This window comes from Toxorhynchites rutilus, chromosome 2, assembly GCF_029784135.1.
Source record: "Toxorhynchites rutilus septentrionalis strain SRP chromosome 2, ASM2978413v1, whole genome shotgun sequence".
Lineage (NCBI taxonomy): Eukaryota > Metazoa > Arthropoda > Insecta > Diptera > Culicidae > Toxorhynchites > Toxorhynchites rutilus.
The window spans coordinates 195,661,062-195,681,235 of NC_073745.1; the positions used below are offsets into that span (position 1 = coordinate 195,661,062).

General features: G+C 38.6%; 1 protein-coding gene across 3 annotated transcripts in view; it reads left to right on the plus strand.

The window, feature by feature from the left end:
• Positions 1–20,174, plus strand: part of LOC129764520 (calsyntenin-1) — a 186,990-nt gene that overhangs the window by 159,489 nt on the left and 7,327 nt on the right. For all 3 annotated transcript variants that reach the window (XM_055763691.1, XM_055763693.1, XM_055763692.1), the window contains exons 6-7: positions 8,650–10,723; positions 10,784–11,213. In XM_055763691.1, the coding sequence (XP_055619666.1) occupies positions 8,650–10,723; positions 10,784–11,213 (2,504 nt within the window). The remainder of the gene's footprint in view (positions 1–8,649; positions 10,724–10,783; positions 11,214–20,174) is intronic.

Here is a 20,174-nt window from a genome sequence, read left to right on the forward strand (position 1 = left end):
ATACCCAGTAATATATGACGAGCGCGATGGAAACGAGCGATGGATCTTTAAAGTAGTAAACTCATGGTTATTAACACCATTTATCCGTATTCTTTCGTTCATTTCAAAGTTGGAGAGAAAATTAATTGTAATGATAAAATTAGTACGAACTTTTTCGAAGAACTAATTATATACTTCAATTTTAATTTGTCTCATTCTTGTCAAATACTTTCTAACAGAAAAAACTGCTATACAAAAAATTGAAAACATTCGCTATCTTTTGACCTCTTCGGCCTTTTTTGTTTTGGGCTATCACATTCCAACAATAATAGGAAGAAAACTCGGGTTCGCCCAAAAATATTCTCCTTCCACGCCGTTCAAACAGCCGGGATCATCTCCATTGGTTAGTTGTATGTTTATAGCAACCTTCGAATCCACTTGACCTGGCTTTATCTTTTACCAACGAAAAAAGGGTGAGGAAATTTTCACCTAAGCTGAATTCTGAAAAAAATAATCAGGTGCCTCCTGAAATTCCAACAAAATCACTCCACATCATCCACATCGCTGTGAAGGTGGTGCGGTTGATTTTTGCTACTATCGATTATATTGGGGTAGAAAGGAAAACACACAGAATCGACAAAGGCAATACAAATATATTTTCCTGTATATCACCATTCTTCATCTCGGATGCTTGAGATCATTTCGCTGACACTGTGCCGTAAATTGAAATATATTGCCTGTATAACAGAAGAGTTGTGACGGAGTATTTCCTGTGGATCACACAAACCAACTTGGATTGGGGAAACGGATGCAGTGAAAATAGCTTTTTGATGAGGAAGTAAGCACAAAGTGGAAAGAAGCTATGTATTCGAATGTATGGTGACTTTTTTTTTGCTTTCCGAATGCATGAAAAGTTGTTCGCCGAAGAGTGAACAGGTACATGTTTACAGATTGAAGTTTTTTGAATCATGAAACGCGTTAGAGCTTGTTCTGAATGAAGAAAAAAAATTGGTTCGAAAGAAATTACTACTCAATATAGTTTCAACTGATTTAAGAAAAATACTCAATTTGTCTCAGAAACACGATCACACGTCAAGTTGTTTCGTTTCGTAATCTTTTCATTTATTTCTCACACTTAATGTGCTCTCGTTTAAATTACCGGTGAACCAGAGATCCACAATATTCGATTTGCTCAATCACTCTAACCAAGCACTTGCCTCCTACCGAAAATGAAACACCTTTATAAAGCGTGTTTTTCTACAAATCACCACGGTGAACGTGACTAGAGGTTATTAAAGGGTGTGTCACATCAAATTGCATCACGGAAAAAACGCTGTAGAAATTCGCCCAGTAGACCGATCCCTTTGAAAATTTTAGACAGTAAAATAAAAACTATTAAACAACTTTTGGCATTTTTATTCATACTTCGAGCCCAAGCCCGTATGCTCGCACCTTCCTCTTTACCCCGTCCATAAGGTTCTGTACAACGTCAGGTTGTAGTTTTTTTTGAACAGAAATCCATTTTCTCTTGAAGTCCGCCTCCGATTTGACAACTTTTGGGTTCTTCCGGAGGGCCTGCTTCATAATCGCCCAATATTTCTCTATTGGGCGAAGCTCCGGCGCGTTGGGCGGGTTCATTTCCTATGGCACGAAGGTGACCCCGTTGGCTTCGTACCACTCCAACACGTCCTTTGAATAGTGGCACGAAGCGAGATCCGGCCAGAAGATGGTCGGGCCTTCGTGCTGCTTCAATAGTGGTAGTAAGCGCTTCTGTAGGAACTCCTTAAGGTAAACCTGCCCGTTTACCGTGCCGGTCATTACGAAGGGGGCGCTCCGCTTTCCGCAAGAGCAGATCGCTTGCCACACCATGTACTTTTTGGCAAACTTGGATAGTTTCTGCTTGCGAATCTCCTCCGGAACGCTGAATTTGTCCTCTGCGGAGAAGAACAACAGGCCCGGCAGCTGACGAAAGTCCGCTTTGACGTAGGTTTCGTCGTCCAGGCAATGCGGCTTCGTCAGCATTTCGGTGTACAGCTTCCGGGCTCGCGTCTTCCCCACCATGTTTTGCCTTTCGTCGCGGTTAGGAGCCTTCTGAACCTTGTATGTACGCAGGCCCTCCCGCTGCTTGGTCCGCTGGACGAATGAATTTGACAAATTCAGCTTATTGGCGACATCCCAGACCGAACTTCTCGGATCACGTCTAAACTGCTTAACTACGCGTTTGTGATCTTTTTCACTGACGGAGCATCCATTTTTGCCGTTCTTCACCTTCCGGTCGATGGTTAGGTTCTCGAAGTATCGTTTTAGTACTCTGCTGACCGTGGATTGGACGCTTCCCAGCATCTTACCGATGTCCCGATGTGACAACTCCGGATTCTCGAAATGAGTGTACGGGATTAATTCACGACGCTCTTTTTCGTTCGACGACATTTTTCCAAATTTACGAAAAATTGACAGTGAAGCATGGCGAACGTGATCTATACACTCTTATCTGATTATAAGTGAAAGCTGAAGATATAATTCCTAAAAATTAAATTTCTACAGCGTTTTTTCCGTGATGCGATTTGATGTGACACACCCTTTACCACTAGAAGCTTTGGTTTATCCATTCAGTTTACGCCCTCTTCCATTGTTTTCTGTTCTTTTTCTCCAACCCGGCGGGGGAGTTTCATTGAACTTGGTGATAGAGAAATTAATTTTTTCACCTCTAATCAACTGAACATATTTGTGGGAACTGGATTGAAATAATACTCCAGATATAATCAATTATTCATCGACAATTTGGATCATTAATTGATAGCCATCATTCGATCTCGAATCACTTCGACTTTGCTCTCGACACAGTTTTTTACTTATTACTAATTAAATATTCTATAATGCCTTTTTTTTCTTGGTCGAGTTCGATTTGTCTTTCTTGACTGAAAAGTACAGCGTCTGTAGCTAATGATTACCACGCTGATTTAAAGGGTAAATATGTGAATTTTAATTATCACGCTCAATTGATACAAATGATTCTTTGGCGTGAAACTTCATTTATCTTTTTTATTCTCAACTAAGGGTCACTCACATCATGGTTTCACCACTCAAAATCATTGTGATTCTGGGATCTGGGTGTCACAAAAAATGAAGATGAGAGACGCCGGAATTCGACCAAAATGACAAAGACTACCATTCGTCATCACACAATTTCGTTCACCCCTATTCTTATTTTTTAACGTCTCACAGCAATGCTAGAAATGTAGGAATGAAAGAAACATCGGATTCACTTCTCAGTAGTAAAAGTAGAATTCACTTTTGTCCATCCTGCTGCTTCTGTCTATTGATACAGACGGTCTGACAATCAAGAACAAGAAAACAAACCAAAATTTGGCAACAAGTTAAAGTAATGCGGAGCAAAAGAGCACACCTAACTGTTGTCGTCCAATAACTCTTGAAATAAAAGCAAATAAAATCCAGTTTGCTTACCAAATTGTTACTATATATACTACTAGCTGACTCGGCAAACTTCGTCCCGCCCAAAATTTATTTCTCCAATCGCGGAGCTGTTCATTGATTGATCTTCTAATCTACCCTTTAAAATTATTTTTTACTATAAAATTTCAGTACTTCTACCAACACTCGACATTATAGTATCAGATTATTTACGGACACAATTCTCGTCCACTTGCAAATAACATGTTTCTCCGTTACATGGAATAAATGTTTGATACAGAAAACATGATAGAATGAAGACACTGAATCAGACAATTCCTTTCTCGAGTTTTGCTCTGATCAAAACATTCGGCGATCCATTTTCATTTATATAGATAGGAGACGATATAGGAGTGCGTTTTATCACATTAAAATCCATTTCCACTTTCGAACGAAGATCAATTTCGTTACTGCAAACATCAAATGGACTAACAACGCTTGTCAATACATAATTGTAGAACACATGTAAATTAAATTTTTCCCATTTTCCTTCAGAGTTTTCCGAAAATTTCCAATTGTCATGTTTGGTTCGAATATGTGTATTATTTTTATGGAACTCCCTCTCCATTCCAGAGAAGGGAGGGGTGTAATACCATCATAGAAACATTTTTCGTACCCAAAAACCCTCACATCACAAATTTGGCTCCATTTGCTTTATAAGTTCTCGAGTTATGCTGAAATTTGTGTTTCATTTGTATGGCAGCCTACCCTTAGAGAGAAGGGAAGAGTGTCGAATCACCATAGACACGTTTATCGATCCCTAGAACCTCTATATGCCAAGTTTCGTTCCATTTACTTGATAAGTGCTCGAGTTCTTCAGCACACCCCTCCTCTCTGTAGAGAGGGGGAGGAGTATCAAACCACTTGAGAAACGTTTCTTGTCTCTTAAAACCTCCACATGCCAAACATGGTTTCATTTGCTTGATTAATTCTCGAGTTATGCAGAAATTTGAGTTTCACTTGTAAGACAGTCCCCCCTTAAAGAGGGGGTGGAGTGTCTAACCACCATAGAAACAAAACATGCTAAATTTGGTTTCATTTGTTTGATTAATTCTCGGGTTATGCAGAAATTTGTGTTTTATTTGTATGGCAGTCTCATCTTAGAAAGGGGGGTGGAGTGTCTATCCAACATAGAAATATTCATTGCACCCTAAAACGTCCACACGCCGAATTTTGGTTCGTTTGCTTGATTAATTCTCGAGTTTCATTTGAATTTGGTTCCATTTGTATATGTATATATATATATATATATATATATATATATATATATATATATATATATATATATATATATATATATATATATATATATATATATATATATATATAAATATCTCGTGTCACGGTGTTTGTTACCGAACTCCTCCAAAACGGCTCGACAGATTTTGATGAAATTATACTCAAAATACTTGGTAGGTATGAGAATAGGTTGTAAACTATATATGATACCGGTAGGATACCGATAACCATACATTTAATACCGAATAGGGTGGCTCTATGCAGAAAAAAGATCTGGATATTTTTTTTCAAAAATTTGACTTCATACCATACATATAACCTTAAATTTTGACCCCAATTCCCTATTTTTAATTGCGATTTTATTATTTTTGTGTCAAAAATATTCTAATAATTTAACCGTTGTTCGTTTTTTCAACAGAACGAATTTATTTAAATTGTTCAATGACGGCGTAACGCCCGCTTCATTGAACATCCATCTACAAATACACAAGTAACATCAATTCATCTAAAGCAGGGAGCATCTCCGACGAGCTGGAAGCCTTTTTGAATGAGCACAATGAGTTATCGAAATTCTTCAAATCACATTTGCTCGGATTACAAAATGACAATCACGCTATTGCCATCAACCCTGATAAAACATCAGCGAAAGTCACAAAAAAATTAAATCCCGCAAAAATTGTATTTTCCAGGCCATTCATCTTGTACCATCATGCAATTATTTAGCGAAATAAATTAATTGTAAATTATTATTAGGTATTCAACAACTGATATTCGGATATTCGGAACTTCGCAGACAATAATCCCATAGAATCCAACCGTGCAATTAGTCTGGGGTTCACTCGAAATCTTGGTAGTAGTCCCAGTTCTAGAAAAGAATGCTTCTGCTGGACCCAATGTCACCATAAATATAACTTGTGACCATGACCTTGTAATGACCAAACTTACAAAACTGCTTCTCCTAAATTTACGACCACTATTTGACAACCTTAAGAAGGACCCAATGTTTACTGAAAAAAAATTTACAGAAAAAAATCTAGGATTAAAAAGATCGGAAGGATCGGAAAGATAAGGTCGATTTTTGCGATTTTTCGGATAACTAGGTTGATCCAAAGAATCCGGAATAATAATAATAAATATCTAAATATCGATCCAAGATCGTCCAATCCTAGTGATAACCACTACCGGAATGTTTGTGAAAATTTAAAAATGTCGTTACTGGAGAGGAAATTGATAGAGATTACACCCAGGTTTTTTACGCGGATTTTTGAATTAACGAGATTTTTTTACGTGGATTTTCCAATACACGTCTCAATCATGTAGGATATTATATAGTTTTGCAATAGAGGACTAAACTGGTGGCCAAATGAGAGGTTCAAAAGGTATACCGGTTCGCGATATCTTGCCAAGAAGTACTAATGGTTTTATTTGCCCAGATACACTTTCCAAAATACATTTGTCAATTCCGCTTTCCCCTCCCTATAAATAAGCAACACAAATTTCACAAGGCAGCAATCACGGTTATAAGATGTCCAATCAGCATCACGTGGCAATATAATTATTACGAGTCACCAAAGGCACTTTAAATTTAAGCTTAAAAATGCATTGTATGATGATGGCTTCTTATCGTATTCAGCTAAATTAAATAAACGAAAAAAAAAGTCTAACGATCGATTAATTATGTAATTTCTAGGGACGATTGATGTAGGAATATCTATATATTTTTCTTTATGAGTTTACTATATATTATATAGAAAATAGAAAATATCATTAATCAAAGGTTCCAGATTTTGCTACCACTACAACTCTTACAACCCGTTTAAGTTCAGTTCAGTTCATGTAACAAACGATTTTTAGAGGGCCACGCAATTGTCCTCAAAATCCTACGTCAAATTTCCGTCCGCGCCTCTAGGCACAGATCTTTATTCTGTTTTTTTTTTTGTTATAATACCATTACACGATTTTGTTAAAGAGTAACTATGAGCTGTAGGAAACAATTGGGGAGAATGATTGAAAGCTACTTAAACTACAGAGCTTCAAACTTTGAAATCGATTTACTAGAATCATAATTATGTTACTGCGTCGGATCTGACTGAACATCGACCATATATAAAATAATAAAAAAAAACAATACCATGAGAATATAATGTTTATACTATAATCTCTATTAATTTATATTTCGGATTGTTTGTACTACTGTTTCTTACTAAACTCAGATTATATATGATTGACATGTGATTTTGTTGGCGTTCGTCTTAGAATAAAAAAAAGCTAGATCGTGTAAAAGATGTCTACAATAAGTTATCAACCTTCATTCAACAATTTATCTGCAAGTTGGGCCCAACAAGAAAGATTAAACCGAAATGATTGTCGGTATACCAGAACCGAGGTGACGCCAAGATTTCGGAAATGGATGTGTGTATGACCGTTTTTCCAAGTTTCGCAGTAACCGGTGGTGACCTCCTGTGATATAAAAATGAAATGTTGGTAGTTGTATGAACTATTCATATAATTTTCGTTAAGAATTAAATTTTTTTTTTGAAAAATGAATTTTAATTTTTAAAACATTTTTTTTCAGTGTAATTTTTACAAATTTTGTTTTGTGTTCATTTCATGAAAAATTAAAATGTGTTATATATTTCATTCTCTGATTGAAATTTTGTTGGTCTGAAAGTTTTTAAGGTAATTTTTCCGATAAAAGTTAAAAAAGCATAGCATTTCAGCAAAAATCTAACTCAAAAACTAACTATAAGAGCTACACATTTTTGGTCAGACGATGAAATATAGGAAATTGCTCAAGCTTTCATTAAAAGATAGCAAGCAAATAAAAAAAATGAAAACTAATAAATAATAACTAATAATATTTTGAAAACAAAAATTCGTTTTTCTCAAAAAAATATGTTTAAAAAAATTCGAAATGAAATCTATATAAATAGTCCGTACAACTACCAACAAGACTCTCATACATTGGAAGAATGGCACTGTTACTTTTGGCAATTTTTTTAGAGATTTAAGAAAAAATCAGTGTAATTTTTAGAAAAACTTGGATTTTTTTTTATGAAAATTTAAACAATTTCCTACATTTTATTCTTTGACCAAAATTTTGTAGGTATTTTGTTAGGTGTACCGGTAAGTTTATTCGGTTTTACAATAGAAAGCGTAACTTGATTGTTATTCCAGAGAATCAAATTTCCAGACATTCGTTGGAAAGCTACTGTCGTTGCGCGTCTTTTTCAGTATATATCAAAAAGTTAAAGCGTAAACAACATAGTTTTTTGCCACTTCGAATATGTCGAATTTCGTACCAATGAGAGTGTTTTCACGGGGAGTGTTACTTCATTACTTCAATATGAAGAAACAAGCTGCGGAAAGTCATCAGATGTGGTTTGCACGTTTTAGAAGTGGTGATTTTGTCTTGGAAGACGAAGAACGTTCCGGACCGCCGGCCGATTATTTCCGCAAAGGGATCCGTGAATTGCCAGAAAGATGGGAAAAAGTTGTGACTAGCGATGGGCAACACTTTGAATATTAAATTTGTAACCATTTTCGCAGAATAAAGCATTAATTTTTGAAAAAAAAGAAGAAACTTACCGGTACTCCTATTATTATCGCTTTGAATAGTGTTCGTATCTGAACCGACAAATGATTTTATAACTCAAACATTAGGCATTCCAGTCCATGAAACTATCGCGCCTCAGTATGAACAAATGATTGCCATTTAAAAAAAATACTTGACTGATTTAACATCACCAAAATAGAACAGAGAAAAGAAATTAATTTGCAGCATTATTGTGTCTCACTAATATATTATCGTAACTAATATATTATCATTAACGACTATTCGCCTCGCACTAGATACAAAACAAACAAACAAATGCACTCAATAGAACATTTAAAGCAGATTGTAGCCCGTGAATAAGAAAGCACTAACATACATTTTCGTTTTCCTCTCTCTCTCTCCAGGTGGACGAAGGCCGTCTGTATCAGGAAATCATTCGGGTGGAAGCGACGGACAAAGACTGCACGCCACTGTTCGGGGACGTGTGCAAATATGAGATTCTCACCAGCGACCAGCCTTTCACGATCGATAACGAAGGTTCGATCCGGAACACGGAACCGTTGTCACACAAAGCCTCCCATAATCACATACTGTCGGTGGTGGCGTACGATTGTGCAATGAAACAGTCGGCCCCCGTCATGGTGAATATACGGGTGCGGAGGGTTTGCGAGGCACACGTTATGGGTGTTGCCGAACGGATTGATTATATTGCAAATTCGATGGAAAGTGTGTCACTGTTTCCCAAGATACACCTGGAGCTGTGCGATATGCAGTGCAAGGGCGAGGACATCGTCATTCAGTCGTCGGTTTCGTTGAAAACAAAACACATCTCATTTGGCTGTGATCGGGATGCGAGCCAGTGTATGAAAAAGCTTAGCGAGGAAGAGCAAACCGAGGGCGGGATGATTGATTTGTTGCAGAAAAACACCGAATGGACAAAGGATTTGGTGTACGACGAAGGAACGGAATCGATTTTCCATTTTGATGGAAGTTCCGGCGCTATAATTCCTAAGACTGTTATTAGGCCGCAAGACTTTGCTGCTCATCAGTTCAGTATAATGACGATGTTCCGCCATCACAGTATCGCTTCGAATGACAAACATACGAAAGAACATATCATTTGTAGTGCCGATGATCACAAAATGAATCGCCATCATATGGCTCTGTTCGTGAGGAATTGCCGACTTATTCTACTGCTACGTAAGAACTTTAACGACGGCGATTTGAATATTTTCAGCCCCGCCGAATGGCGTTGGAAGATTCCCCAAGTTTGCGACAATGAATGGCATCATTATACAATCAATGTGGACTTACCAAAAGTTGATCTCTACATCGATGGTGTTAATTTCGAAAGCAATGTTGAGGATCGTCACAGCAATCCAGAAGTTATCGATGATTGGCCTCTTCACGCCGCTCATGGAATTAACACTACTCTCGCTATTGGTGCCTGTTATCAGGGATCTGAAAATCGCCTAAAACATGGATTCAGTGGAGACATTTCGGAAATCAAGCTGTCAATGAAAAAGATTCTAACAACAAACCAAATTCGATGCGGAACCGATTGTGCGGAGAAATTGTTGCCTCCCGCTGACCATTTTCTGGAACCAGAACAACAAATTCAGTCGAATACTCAAATGAATAAAATTATCATCGAGGGTAGTAATAAAAGTAACATCGAACAGTTGTTGCAGCAAATTCAGTATATTAACAGCAAAGATAATCCAACGATTGGCCGTCGTAACATCCAAGTCATGACGACCGTCAGCTGTCCAAACAAAAAGGCCATTCGGTTGCCCACGATTGATACTTACATCATGGTCACGTCATCGAATGCCTCTTTGTCGCCTGCTACTTCCTCTCCCACCTTGTATAATAAAATCCTTGTTGACAAACCATTAACGGGCGACCAGAAGCCGCAGATTGTTATCACCGGCAACTCCAATCATTTGGTTTCATACCCCGACATCAAGGAAGGTGTAAAAATTCTAGCCCAGATCAATATAAGCATCTACACCGGCAAAGATATACGACCAGCTCTGCAGAAACTCGACTCCTGCAATGTCAATGTATTCCCAAGTCTGAACCCAGATCACGAAGAAATTACCATCGATGACAAGGACGGAACCGATGACTCACTCTTCAAATTCGACATTAAAACCAAGATCAGTAAGGACGGTGTAGAAATGATCGGTTATGATACCATCAAAAATTATCAGCACATCTTGAAATCGTTGGTGTACACAAACAAAAAGCCGGCTTACTATTTGAATCGTGTCTTCAAGCTGACCTGTTCCACGGTGGACGATCACTTCCGAAGTGCTGAGTACACTCTAACGTTGACAGTGTTGCACCCGAAACAGCAGCCAACATCGGCCTCCACGACATCCAATATCTTGCTTGCTGTGCCATCAGTCTTACCCACCATCACCACCGATGGTCAATTACATTCCAGTGCTGCCATCGCAGCGGATTCGCATGGTAAGAAATGCATCAGCACATATTTCTTTGTATGACTGAATCGTTTAATTCATCTTTCAGACACCAGTCAATACGCCCACGCGATGCTCCACTCGCACGATATACAGGAGTCGCAGTCCAAGGTGCACAACTTGGCCCACGAGAAGGCGCAGCTGGCCTCGTCTCACTCGACCATGTTGATCGTGGTTATTTGCGCGTCGTTCGTGCTGCTGATCTGCGGCGTCGGGATAGCCCGCCTACGAAACAACGGTAGCGTTAGTGGCGCAGGTCCGTCCCGGAGTCTGGACAAACATCACGCCTGCCCAAAGGTGGCAACCGAGCAGCAGCTGGACTGGGATGACTCGGCACTAACCATCACCATCAATCCAATGCAGAACGATAATCTCTCGGACGATAGCTCTGAGTCGGAGAATTCCGACTCGGAAGACGATGAAGTTATCAATGGACGCTACAAGAATGTAAGCCAGCTGGAATGGGACAATTCAACAATGTGAGTATGTTAACCGAGGAATGCAATACCTACGGTACAGGTTTCCTTCGACTCGCCCGGTGTTTTCCCATATGATAAACGCAGGGAGGAAATATTGTGGTCGGATATCTATCATTCGTCTTGCATTTTTGCCTCTCCCTTTTTCCAATGAGTAAACTATTATCGCAATTCTACTTCAAGAAAGCGGGCGGCAAGTAAAATGGAATGTAGGAAACAAGGACAATTTTCTTCAGCTAGCATTTGTAGAATTCTACATCTTTGCTGCCAGATGGGAATCGCAATCCATCTTCCCATATGTTCGATTTCGTCAAGCGATTGAAACAGCTGTACGGCATCTGCCATGTTTTTGGTGCCAACATCTCAAACGTCAACAGTATTTGGTTTCTTCAATATTTAAAACAGCGATCCGCGTTGACGGCGTTGAGCTTCGTTTACTAGTTTAGGAGAGCATCAAAGAATAGCTGATTTTCAGTCGGAATGAACGTTTTCAAAATAAAAATTATGGATGAAAATCAGCTTTTCCATATCAAATTAGAAAAAAAAAATTAAAAACATTTTTGTTTGCAGGTGGTAAAAAAGTTTCATACGAAAATTGTTTATGAAGACAACTTTGTATTATAATGAAAAAATTAAGTAACAATGTTGGAATTGTATAGCCATATGAATGAAAGTCAAAAATACGTGTTTCAAGTAATTAAATAACATGATGTGAAAATTTTCATTAAAATTTTAAAATTTAAAAACCGGCTTCGTGACTTCTAATCTGATAGAGATTACACTAACGAGTTTGGGACCCAAATTATGGCCACCATGCCACTGTCATCGCGAATTACCAATTTATCACCATCTGACATATCGTGATTTCGATGATGAACTTTTACAGCAGAGGGATAGTGAGATAGGCGGTGACGATAGGTAGAGTGAGATAGCGATAATCGTGCCATACACCTGGACTGAAAGAAGCCACAACGTATAGAAATATTTCTAAATAAAAATATGAAATCATATGTTTTTAGGTTGAAAATGGTAGTCACAACATTTCATACTACACTGCGTTTCATAACTATAGAACCACTATTTTTTCTGAGTTTCCAGAGATGTAAGAAGTCGGTTGTATTGATGTATATAGTGTAGGATATAATAACTATCTTCAAATAACCCAATCAGTACAAATAAAATTCGGTGGTTTTGACCAAGCTGCGCCATGTTGTAGTGTGTATCTCATTCTACTCTGAAGATACTGCTCGTTTAAGCTCTTCAAATCACTCATACTGCTTGTAAGCTGCTTCTACTATTTGTACGATCACTCTTTATAAGTTCTTCTGACTGTACATTGGTGTTGATGAAAAGCTATCTGAACCAGGCCGTTTTGAAAATATTTTCCTCAAACCATCAAACTGCCGCCTGCAAAGTTACGAGTTGAAAAATCACATAACACGTTCCGTAAGTCCTTCCAGTATGAAGAAATTCTATTCAAGTTGGATTTCTTTTATTAGAGAAGTCCTCTGAATTAGTAAAACACATGGCATTAGCTTCCACATTACTTTTTGGACCCGCAGCTTTGGAGATTGGATTTTTATGTTTTGGGTAGAATTTTCTCAAAAAAGGCCTGGTTTAGGTAGTTTATCATCAACACGAATGAAGAATCAAAAGTGCAACGAAGTACTTCAGAATCATTTACTGCTGTTTTTACATCAAAAACAATGTACAGTAAACATTCACTAACTGGGCGAAAAGAGAAGACCACTTATCGACATTCGCGTTTTAACTGGTCCGGCATGTTAAACGTCAAATAAAATCGAGGGAAACTTCAATGAATTGTTTGATTCGCTTAGTTCCTGTAATTGGATAAATAAAAGGATTCCAATGGAAGTTTCGCATTGAGTGCGACAACAGGTATGACATATGATTTGAGAAAATTGTTTTTCTGTAGTTTAATCAATGTTTTTGTCGTGCGAAAATAATGTCAACTTTCATAACATTTAAAATTACATTCGAATGCCCCTCACAGCAAATCTTCCATTTGAATATGGCGTCGATTGTTTACGAAATTGTGCTTTTTAACTGGTCCAAGGACCAGTTAACGTTCGCCCAGTTAAATAGCAGACCAGTTAAACCAGGACCAGTTAGCGAACGATTACTGTAATTTGGCATCAATTCACAAAATTCATGGTTTAATGAATAAAGGCTTCAGATTCTGGACTGATCAGCTTGTTTACAAGATCAAAACACTATCATGAACTTATGAGGAGTGATCGTACGAATAGTAGAAGCAGCTTACAAGCAGTATGAGTGATTTGGAGAGCTTAAACTAGCAGTATCTTCTGCGTAGAATGAGATACACACTACAACATGGCGCAGCTTGGTCAAAACCACCTCGAATGGGTTATTTGAACTGATTGAGAACTAAAGATGACCTACGAATTAGAAACTTATTGTAATTCATGTGAAATCGACGTTAATTTTGTAAAGGAGGGAGAGTTCTTCCATCTGGTTCTATAGTTATGAAACACTGGAATTTTAGTTTTTTGAATGTTTCGCGCCTGAACACAACAATGAAGTTCAAATGGGCAATCTTTTAAAAGAAGATAGTTATTATATCCTGCATTATATACTTCAATTCAACCGACATCTTACATATCTCTGGAAACTCAGAAAAAATGAGTGGTTCTATAGTTGTGAAACACAGTATACGAAGGAAAGTCGATTGTATCAGATTGTATGTGTTCACCTTGTTAGCAAACGCCTAATAACAATGAGAATAATATTCCCTTTTTATATAAAGCGACGTTTTTGCATAATCTTTCGGAAAAACACAAAAAACTTATTGTTTTTGTTTTTTCAGTATTCCAGAAAACAACGTCAAGTTCAATCGTCCCATGTTGATATTCACTCTGCACTATTAAGTTCGTAATCAAGTTAGAATGATTCAAGTAGAGGAAACTTTTCACATTTCATTAAACAATAGTTTACTGCTAATGAAAATCCCGATGTATTGCTAAACTGAAATGCTTAAAGCTACTGGTAGACAAATATGGTAGAAAACTTTGATTGCATTTCTCTCAGTTGCTGATTTCGGAACATGGGACAGAACGGAGAACGGCAGCATAGGATTTTTATTTTTTCCTAAAACGAGCGGGTTTTTTTTTTCAACCCATAATGCCCCTTATTTTGCATCGCCTGATCTGGAACAGCAAAGGTACTCGTTTTATTCTAGAATTCGCCTTATTTTTTAGCTCCTGTTTCGTATGCTAGTTTCTTCTACCCGAGTCGATGTCAGAAAAGGTTAGAGTAGATAGGGATAATATGGTCCCCCTAAGAACGAAACGTCCTAAATCATGTAGGAACATCTATAAACTATGCTACATATTAAAACCTCACGATTTGAAACCTTATCGAGCCATGAAGATTGTATAAATCAAAAGATTTAATTGGAGAATTTACACTTTTAAAAATGTGTTCCATTTCCGTCGATCGAAAACACTACGGGGCAAAATGGGCCACCATGCGGGGCAATATGACCATGATTATTTATTGAATAATTTAAGCATGTTTTCATAGGGGAATAACGTTACAAGTTCATAAAACGGAAGCTTATTCTATTTTGCAACTTTCACGTGTATTTAATTGGATTTCATTCAGTTTGCATGTACAAAAAATAACAATTTGATCAAGGTGTGGGACTACAATTTTAAGTTGCTCAAATCAGAAACAGGGAATATCTGTGCATCGATAGCATTGGTTCCGTTTATCGCCACCCCTAGAGGAACTGAATTATGCCCCACAGTAGCAACATAAGGTTTCCTGTGGAATATTCAATAATGGTTATTCCTTACTCAGCACCCAGCGCTCATCTGGCTTTTTCTCCGCATTGCTAGGATTTTGGAATTTTGGGTCTGCACCTATTGAATAATGATAATAATTTTAAGTTTACTCCTATGAAAAAAAAGATAGTTACTGGAATCACTAATGTTTTATCGACGTTGAATTTTCTGGTGGTTTGTTGTATTTCTGCTGTTCGTCCTCCAGTAAATCGTAGAATTTCCCGACTGCAACGCGATTGAATCATTTAGTCCTAGCGGCGAAGGTTGCTTGTGTCCGAAGTGAGATTTGTGAATGACACTTTCGAAAACCAGACATAATGCACAAAGGATGCTTGTCACACTATCGTACTTCTTTTCGCTGCTTCGGTGGCTGTCTTCAAGCTGGTCTGTGACCACTTTTTACAATCGGATGTTCTGATATAATTCCGCACCATGATTCCACATCTTACTATTTACAACTATGTTTACAAATTTTGACAGCTGTTTTTACAGGTTATGTTGAAAAAGTACCTGGTCATAATGCCCCAAGCAGGTATGCCCATTTCGCCCCGTACACTTACACTCAATAAAGTGAACCGATCTTTTACATGGAACGACAAAGCAGCGCAATAAATCAGTGAAAATGTTCAGAAATAATACCAGTACGAATTGATATAAAGAGTAGAGTCATAAATTTCAGCAGTGTGATATTTCTTCCAATATCTTTATACAACAATTGAATTTGAACACGGTTTTCACGGAGATACTTAATAAGAGTATTTCTAACACAATTGTTGGCAAATAAGTGTTATTGGTTCAATGAAAAACCCAAACGAACGGTGGCCCATTTCGCCTCGCCTGGTCACATTGCCCCTATCTACCCTACGTCTCTCGAGCCATCTCACGTGATTAGCCGTGCAGAACCAATTGCGTTCTTAATTCGCAAATGGACAATGGAACATCTTTGTTTTTTGCTTTTACAAAAATTTAGGAATGAGTGAGATTGGTGTGGCCAATTCGGAACCGGATGAGAACCTCTATCGACTTGTTATTATTACGGTCGAACCAGGAAATTGTAGTCTTTTTTAAAAAAAACGTTAAGATAGGTGGGAAGACTCTTTCTCCAGCTTCGGAGAATAAGTAGTTTAACCCAACTAATGACTTTAGATGGTCTACAGAAGTATGGTATTCCTTATTTCTATTTTTGTTCCCTGATGGCCGTTTCGCAGGATTCTCAGATGTCCGCGAAATTAAATGTTACGGACTCCTCTGAAATAAAACTTGGTTGTTTATTTTCGTCTTTTCACTTCTCTGGTAGCTTTTTAGATCTTCGTTTTGTGTCGTTGTAATGGTACTGTTCTCCTCCTCCCCTCCTGATCTAGAGCACTTCGGTGAACGGAAAGTTTGAAGGTGTTGGAAAGAAGTCGGGAATTACTCCTGTTGTTTGGAGTGTGAATTGTAATGAACAATTGTTAAGTGCCGAACATTATGGAATCTAAAGCAGCTAAATCATTGTCACATAAAAACGATCGGAAAGCAAAGTCTGTTGAGGTTCAGGAGCAAATATTTTAGACATCCTGCTTTCATTTTTACCTAAACAATGACATATTACTGGTCGACTGTTTTCCTCAAGGAAAGTGAAGTGGAAGGTAAAACGTAATGTCAAAATTGCCGTTCAGGCGATACTCACGTATGTTTGAATTTGTTTACAAATATAGAACGCATCTAAGCAACACTAAAACACTTTGAAGCTTTTTCGTTAACGAAATTTCTCCGGACAAACGTATTTTGGAGCTTGCTATGTGAGTTCTGAGTGAGTTCAAGGAGTGTAATAAGGAAAAATAAATCTCAATTATGTACTATTGAAAAACACACTGCTAGCTTTATTACAGCTTTCTGTTATCCCGAATAAAACTTATCATCCAAAACGTACGGTAAAGCTTCCCACGAGATTCTGGCTTTTGGTGTGTAATTTTTCGAATGTGTTAAGGCTGCAGTGGTGACTTGTACCGAATGACGAATCGTTCTGTGTGTTTAATAGCTAATTGTAATAATATGACAATCATAATCGTCGAATGCCAGTTCCTGTCCGCCGTATGAAACGTAGCAAGTGCCATGTGACGGCTGCACTTCACCGACCGTTTGAGTTCTCTCGTGCGATACATGACCGACGAACAGTGGCTCTCCGTCCTCACATTCTCCTACCGGAATAGCATTCGGAGGGACGTTACTTCCGCTGGCCGAAACAAAGGTACACAGTACACATAGAACTTCATATTCGGCAATTGTATTCGCAACATCACCACATGGAACGTGACACATTCCATGGGAGGCGATCAACTTTCCCGGAATGACTGCGCCTTAATGGCGAGCGCGACCAATTAAGAAAAGGTTGTTAAAATATGTGTTGATGGCTTTTCTTCGTTCTTCAGTATAATCCACGAGCCAGTGGCACCCCAACCGGTGCAAACACCGATTGATTGGAAATGGATCAGGGTTCTCGTAACATAGAAAAGCTGTCACAGCTCCTTCTATACAGACGGTGATTATCTAGAAAGATGAGAGGTAACAAATAAGTCATTTTGCTATTATATTTGTTGTTGAGATGTAACTCACAACACCAAGCCACTTAATCCAGAGTCCACGGAACTCGCCAGCGTTGAGAATGTCGGGAGCTTCCACCTCGCACACTTCCGGCTCGGCACGGTTTTTTCGTATAACGAATTTGGTGTTCTTCCATCCACCGTTGAATTATTAGATTGCATGTAATCTTAAACTGATTTCGCCAAACAAAAATCATAATCATATACATGCTACAACTTTGAGATCACTGCTGTCCAGCTTGAGTTGCAATCAGCTGCGTTTTTGTTTTCCTCCTTCGAGGAATTGAAACATAACCATAACAACGTTAGGAACTTTTTAATAACAAATCAAAACACTACCGTTCCACCAACCTCAGACGTCTTCTCAAGATAGTGTCAATTACGAGCCACCTGTCAATTCCACCATCTTGGTTTTCCTCAAGCATGTCATCACTGTCAGTGTATCCAATGCATGAGTGACTTGTGGTCAAACTACAATGCCATTTTTACATTTATAGAATCGTGGTATGACGAAAACCGGAGCCATGGTTTCATTTTACGACATTGTCATAATGTCACTCTTCAGGGTTCAAAGATCTCGAAAAATACAACACACCCTTCACTGGTCTATTATGAAAACATAATAATCACGAAAATAACTAAGCCGTTTTTGGGCGCATCATCTGTAACAATGATTTACTTGTTCGGGTCAAAGTGTGCTAGCAACAGGGTATGAATCACTCTCGAATGGCAGTCCGTTCTCACGGCACATTTTATTCGGCAAGTAGTTAATGAGTGTTCTCGGGTCCTTCATTTCTTTAACGAAACGCCCATAATAGTTGAAAACTTCCGGATACGTTCTTCGGAGCTGGCATCTGCGAAATTTCCTAGGAACTTGATTCGCGAGAGACTAAAACGTAACTTTTCGATTCTCTGCTGAAAACCATACGATTTCACCCGTTACAGAACTTCGTTATGACTTCGGTCTTTTGTTCTACCTGTAATTATACTATAATCATACTGCTGTATTCCAAATATGACAGTAGCCGTACTGTCAATAATTGCTTGATATGCTCCAAGGTTAGATTTGATTCCAGATTGTTGTACTTGAAGTGTTAATCGTCAAATTTTTCCTTTTTCGGATTGCCAGATTGCTCATCGGATCGTAGGAAGCGTAGGCCATTTAGATGAATACACGAGACGCAAACAGACTTCAAGTAAAAATGAGCTTTCGCCTTAGTACTCCAACCAAGTGAGTTCTTAAACACTTGAGGACATTTTCTACGAAACTTTTGTCCAGTATCTTCCGACTTCTGATGAACAACATTCAGTAATGAGTTGAAGGAGTCAAACATAAATACAATAGAACCCCGATTATCCGCGGAATTGTCGGGCAATAACGAAGATCGCGGATAATGCAATAATGAACTAAAAATGAAGTGGAATTGTGCTCCATAATGTGCTCAATTTTTTTTTCTCCGGGTTGATGGCATATCCGGCAAATGTCATCAACATCTTGATGCCAGACGTACCGCCTGTAGTTTCTTGTCGGGATTATCCTGTTGGGATGGCTATCGTGTCGACTTCTACTACTGAAAAAAGCTCACTACGCGTTAGCCACAGATTAGATTCGGCCTTGTCGACGTGTGGCCGATTCAGTTAATGGAGATGGGCACCATGCACTGCCTTCTACTTCCAAGCTGCAATCGTCTCCTCCTGCAGATTGCAGTTGAGTTGGTACTCCGCTTACGCCAAGTTCGAAATCCGAGATATTTGTGAGATTAGCCACGAACCATGTTCTTGATAAATAGGCCGTCATAGACCTCGTAGCTTCCAGATTCGGGAAGTTGTCAGTTGTCGGTCAGAAGATGAACACGGCGGCACTTGTCGAGGCCGAACTCCATGCAGATGTTCCTGCCTATGTCTTCGACAACTTCGACAACCTTGCCACACATTTTCCCGTAGAATTTGCTCGTTCATGAGCTTTACTGCACTTGTCAGCCTGTGGGGACGCTGCAACTTCGGGATCCCGGGGAGCCATTGATGCTAATGATTCACGAGCTCCAATCGCGGTGCCAACTCGGAAATCCACTTAGTCGTGATTGTGCAATCCCGTTTCTGTTTTGCTACCCGTCTGAACGGAACATCTAGCGGTAACGGAAAATCTAAGAAAGCTCTGAATAGATTAATGCGAAAGTACTTATGGGCTCCGCACAACGTTGATTTTCATACCATTGGGCGCAGAGTGTTTGTGTACGTTTGAATCACACGTAAACGTTGTTGGTTTTATACGTTGTCAATAATATATAATGATGGTATAACACAAATATAACACAATCTGCGGCGACAACGAATGTCTTGGAGCAGAAATATATACTGACAATAAGGACAATAGTGCTCTCACGAGAACAATTATGAGTCATGTATCAACCATCTTCAGTTGTTTCTACAAATCCCCCAATTGATCCTCTTCAGGATCACCAACCAGTTCGAAAGAGTTCAATTTTATGTATTTCAATGCATCAATTAAAATCCAATATTCATACTCGTCCATTCTCGCACTTTCAGGAAATACG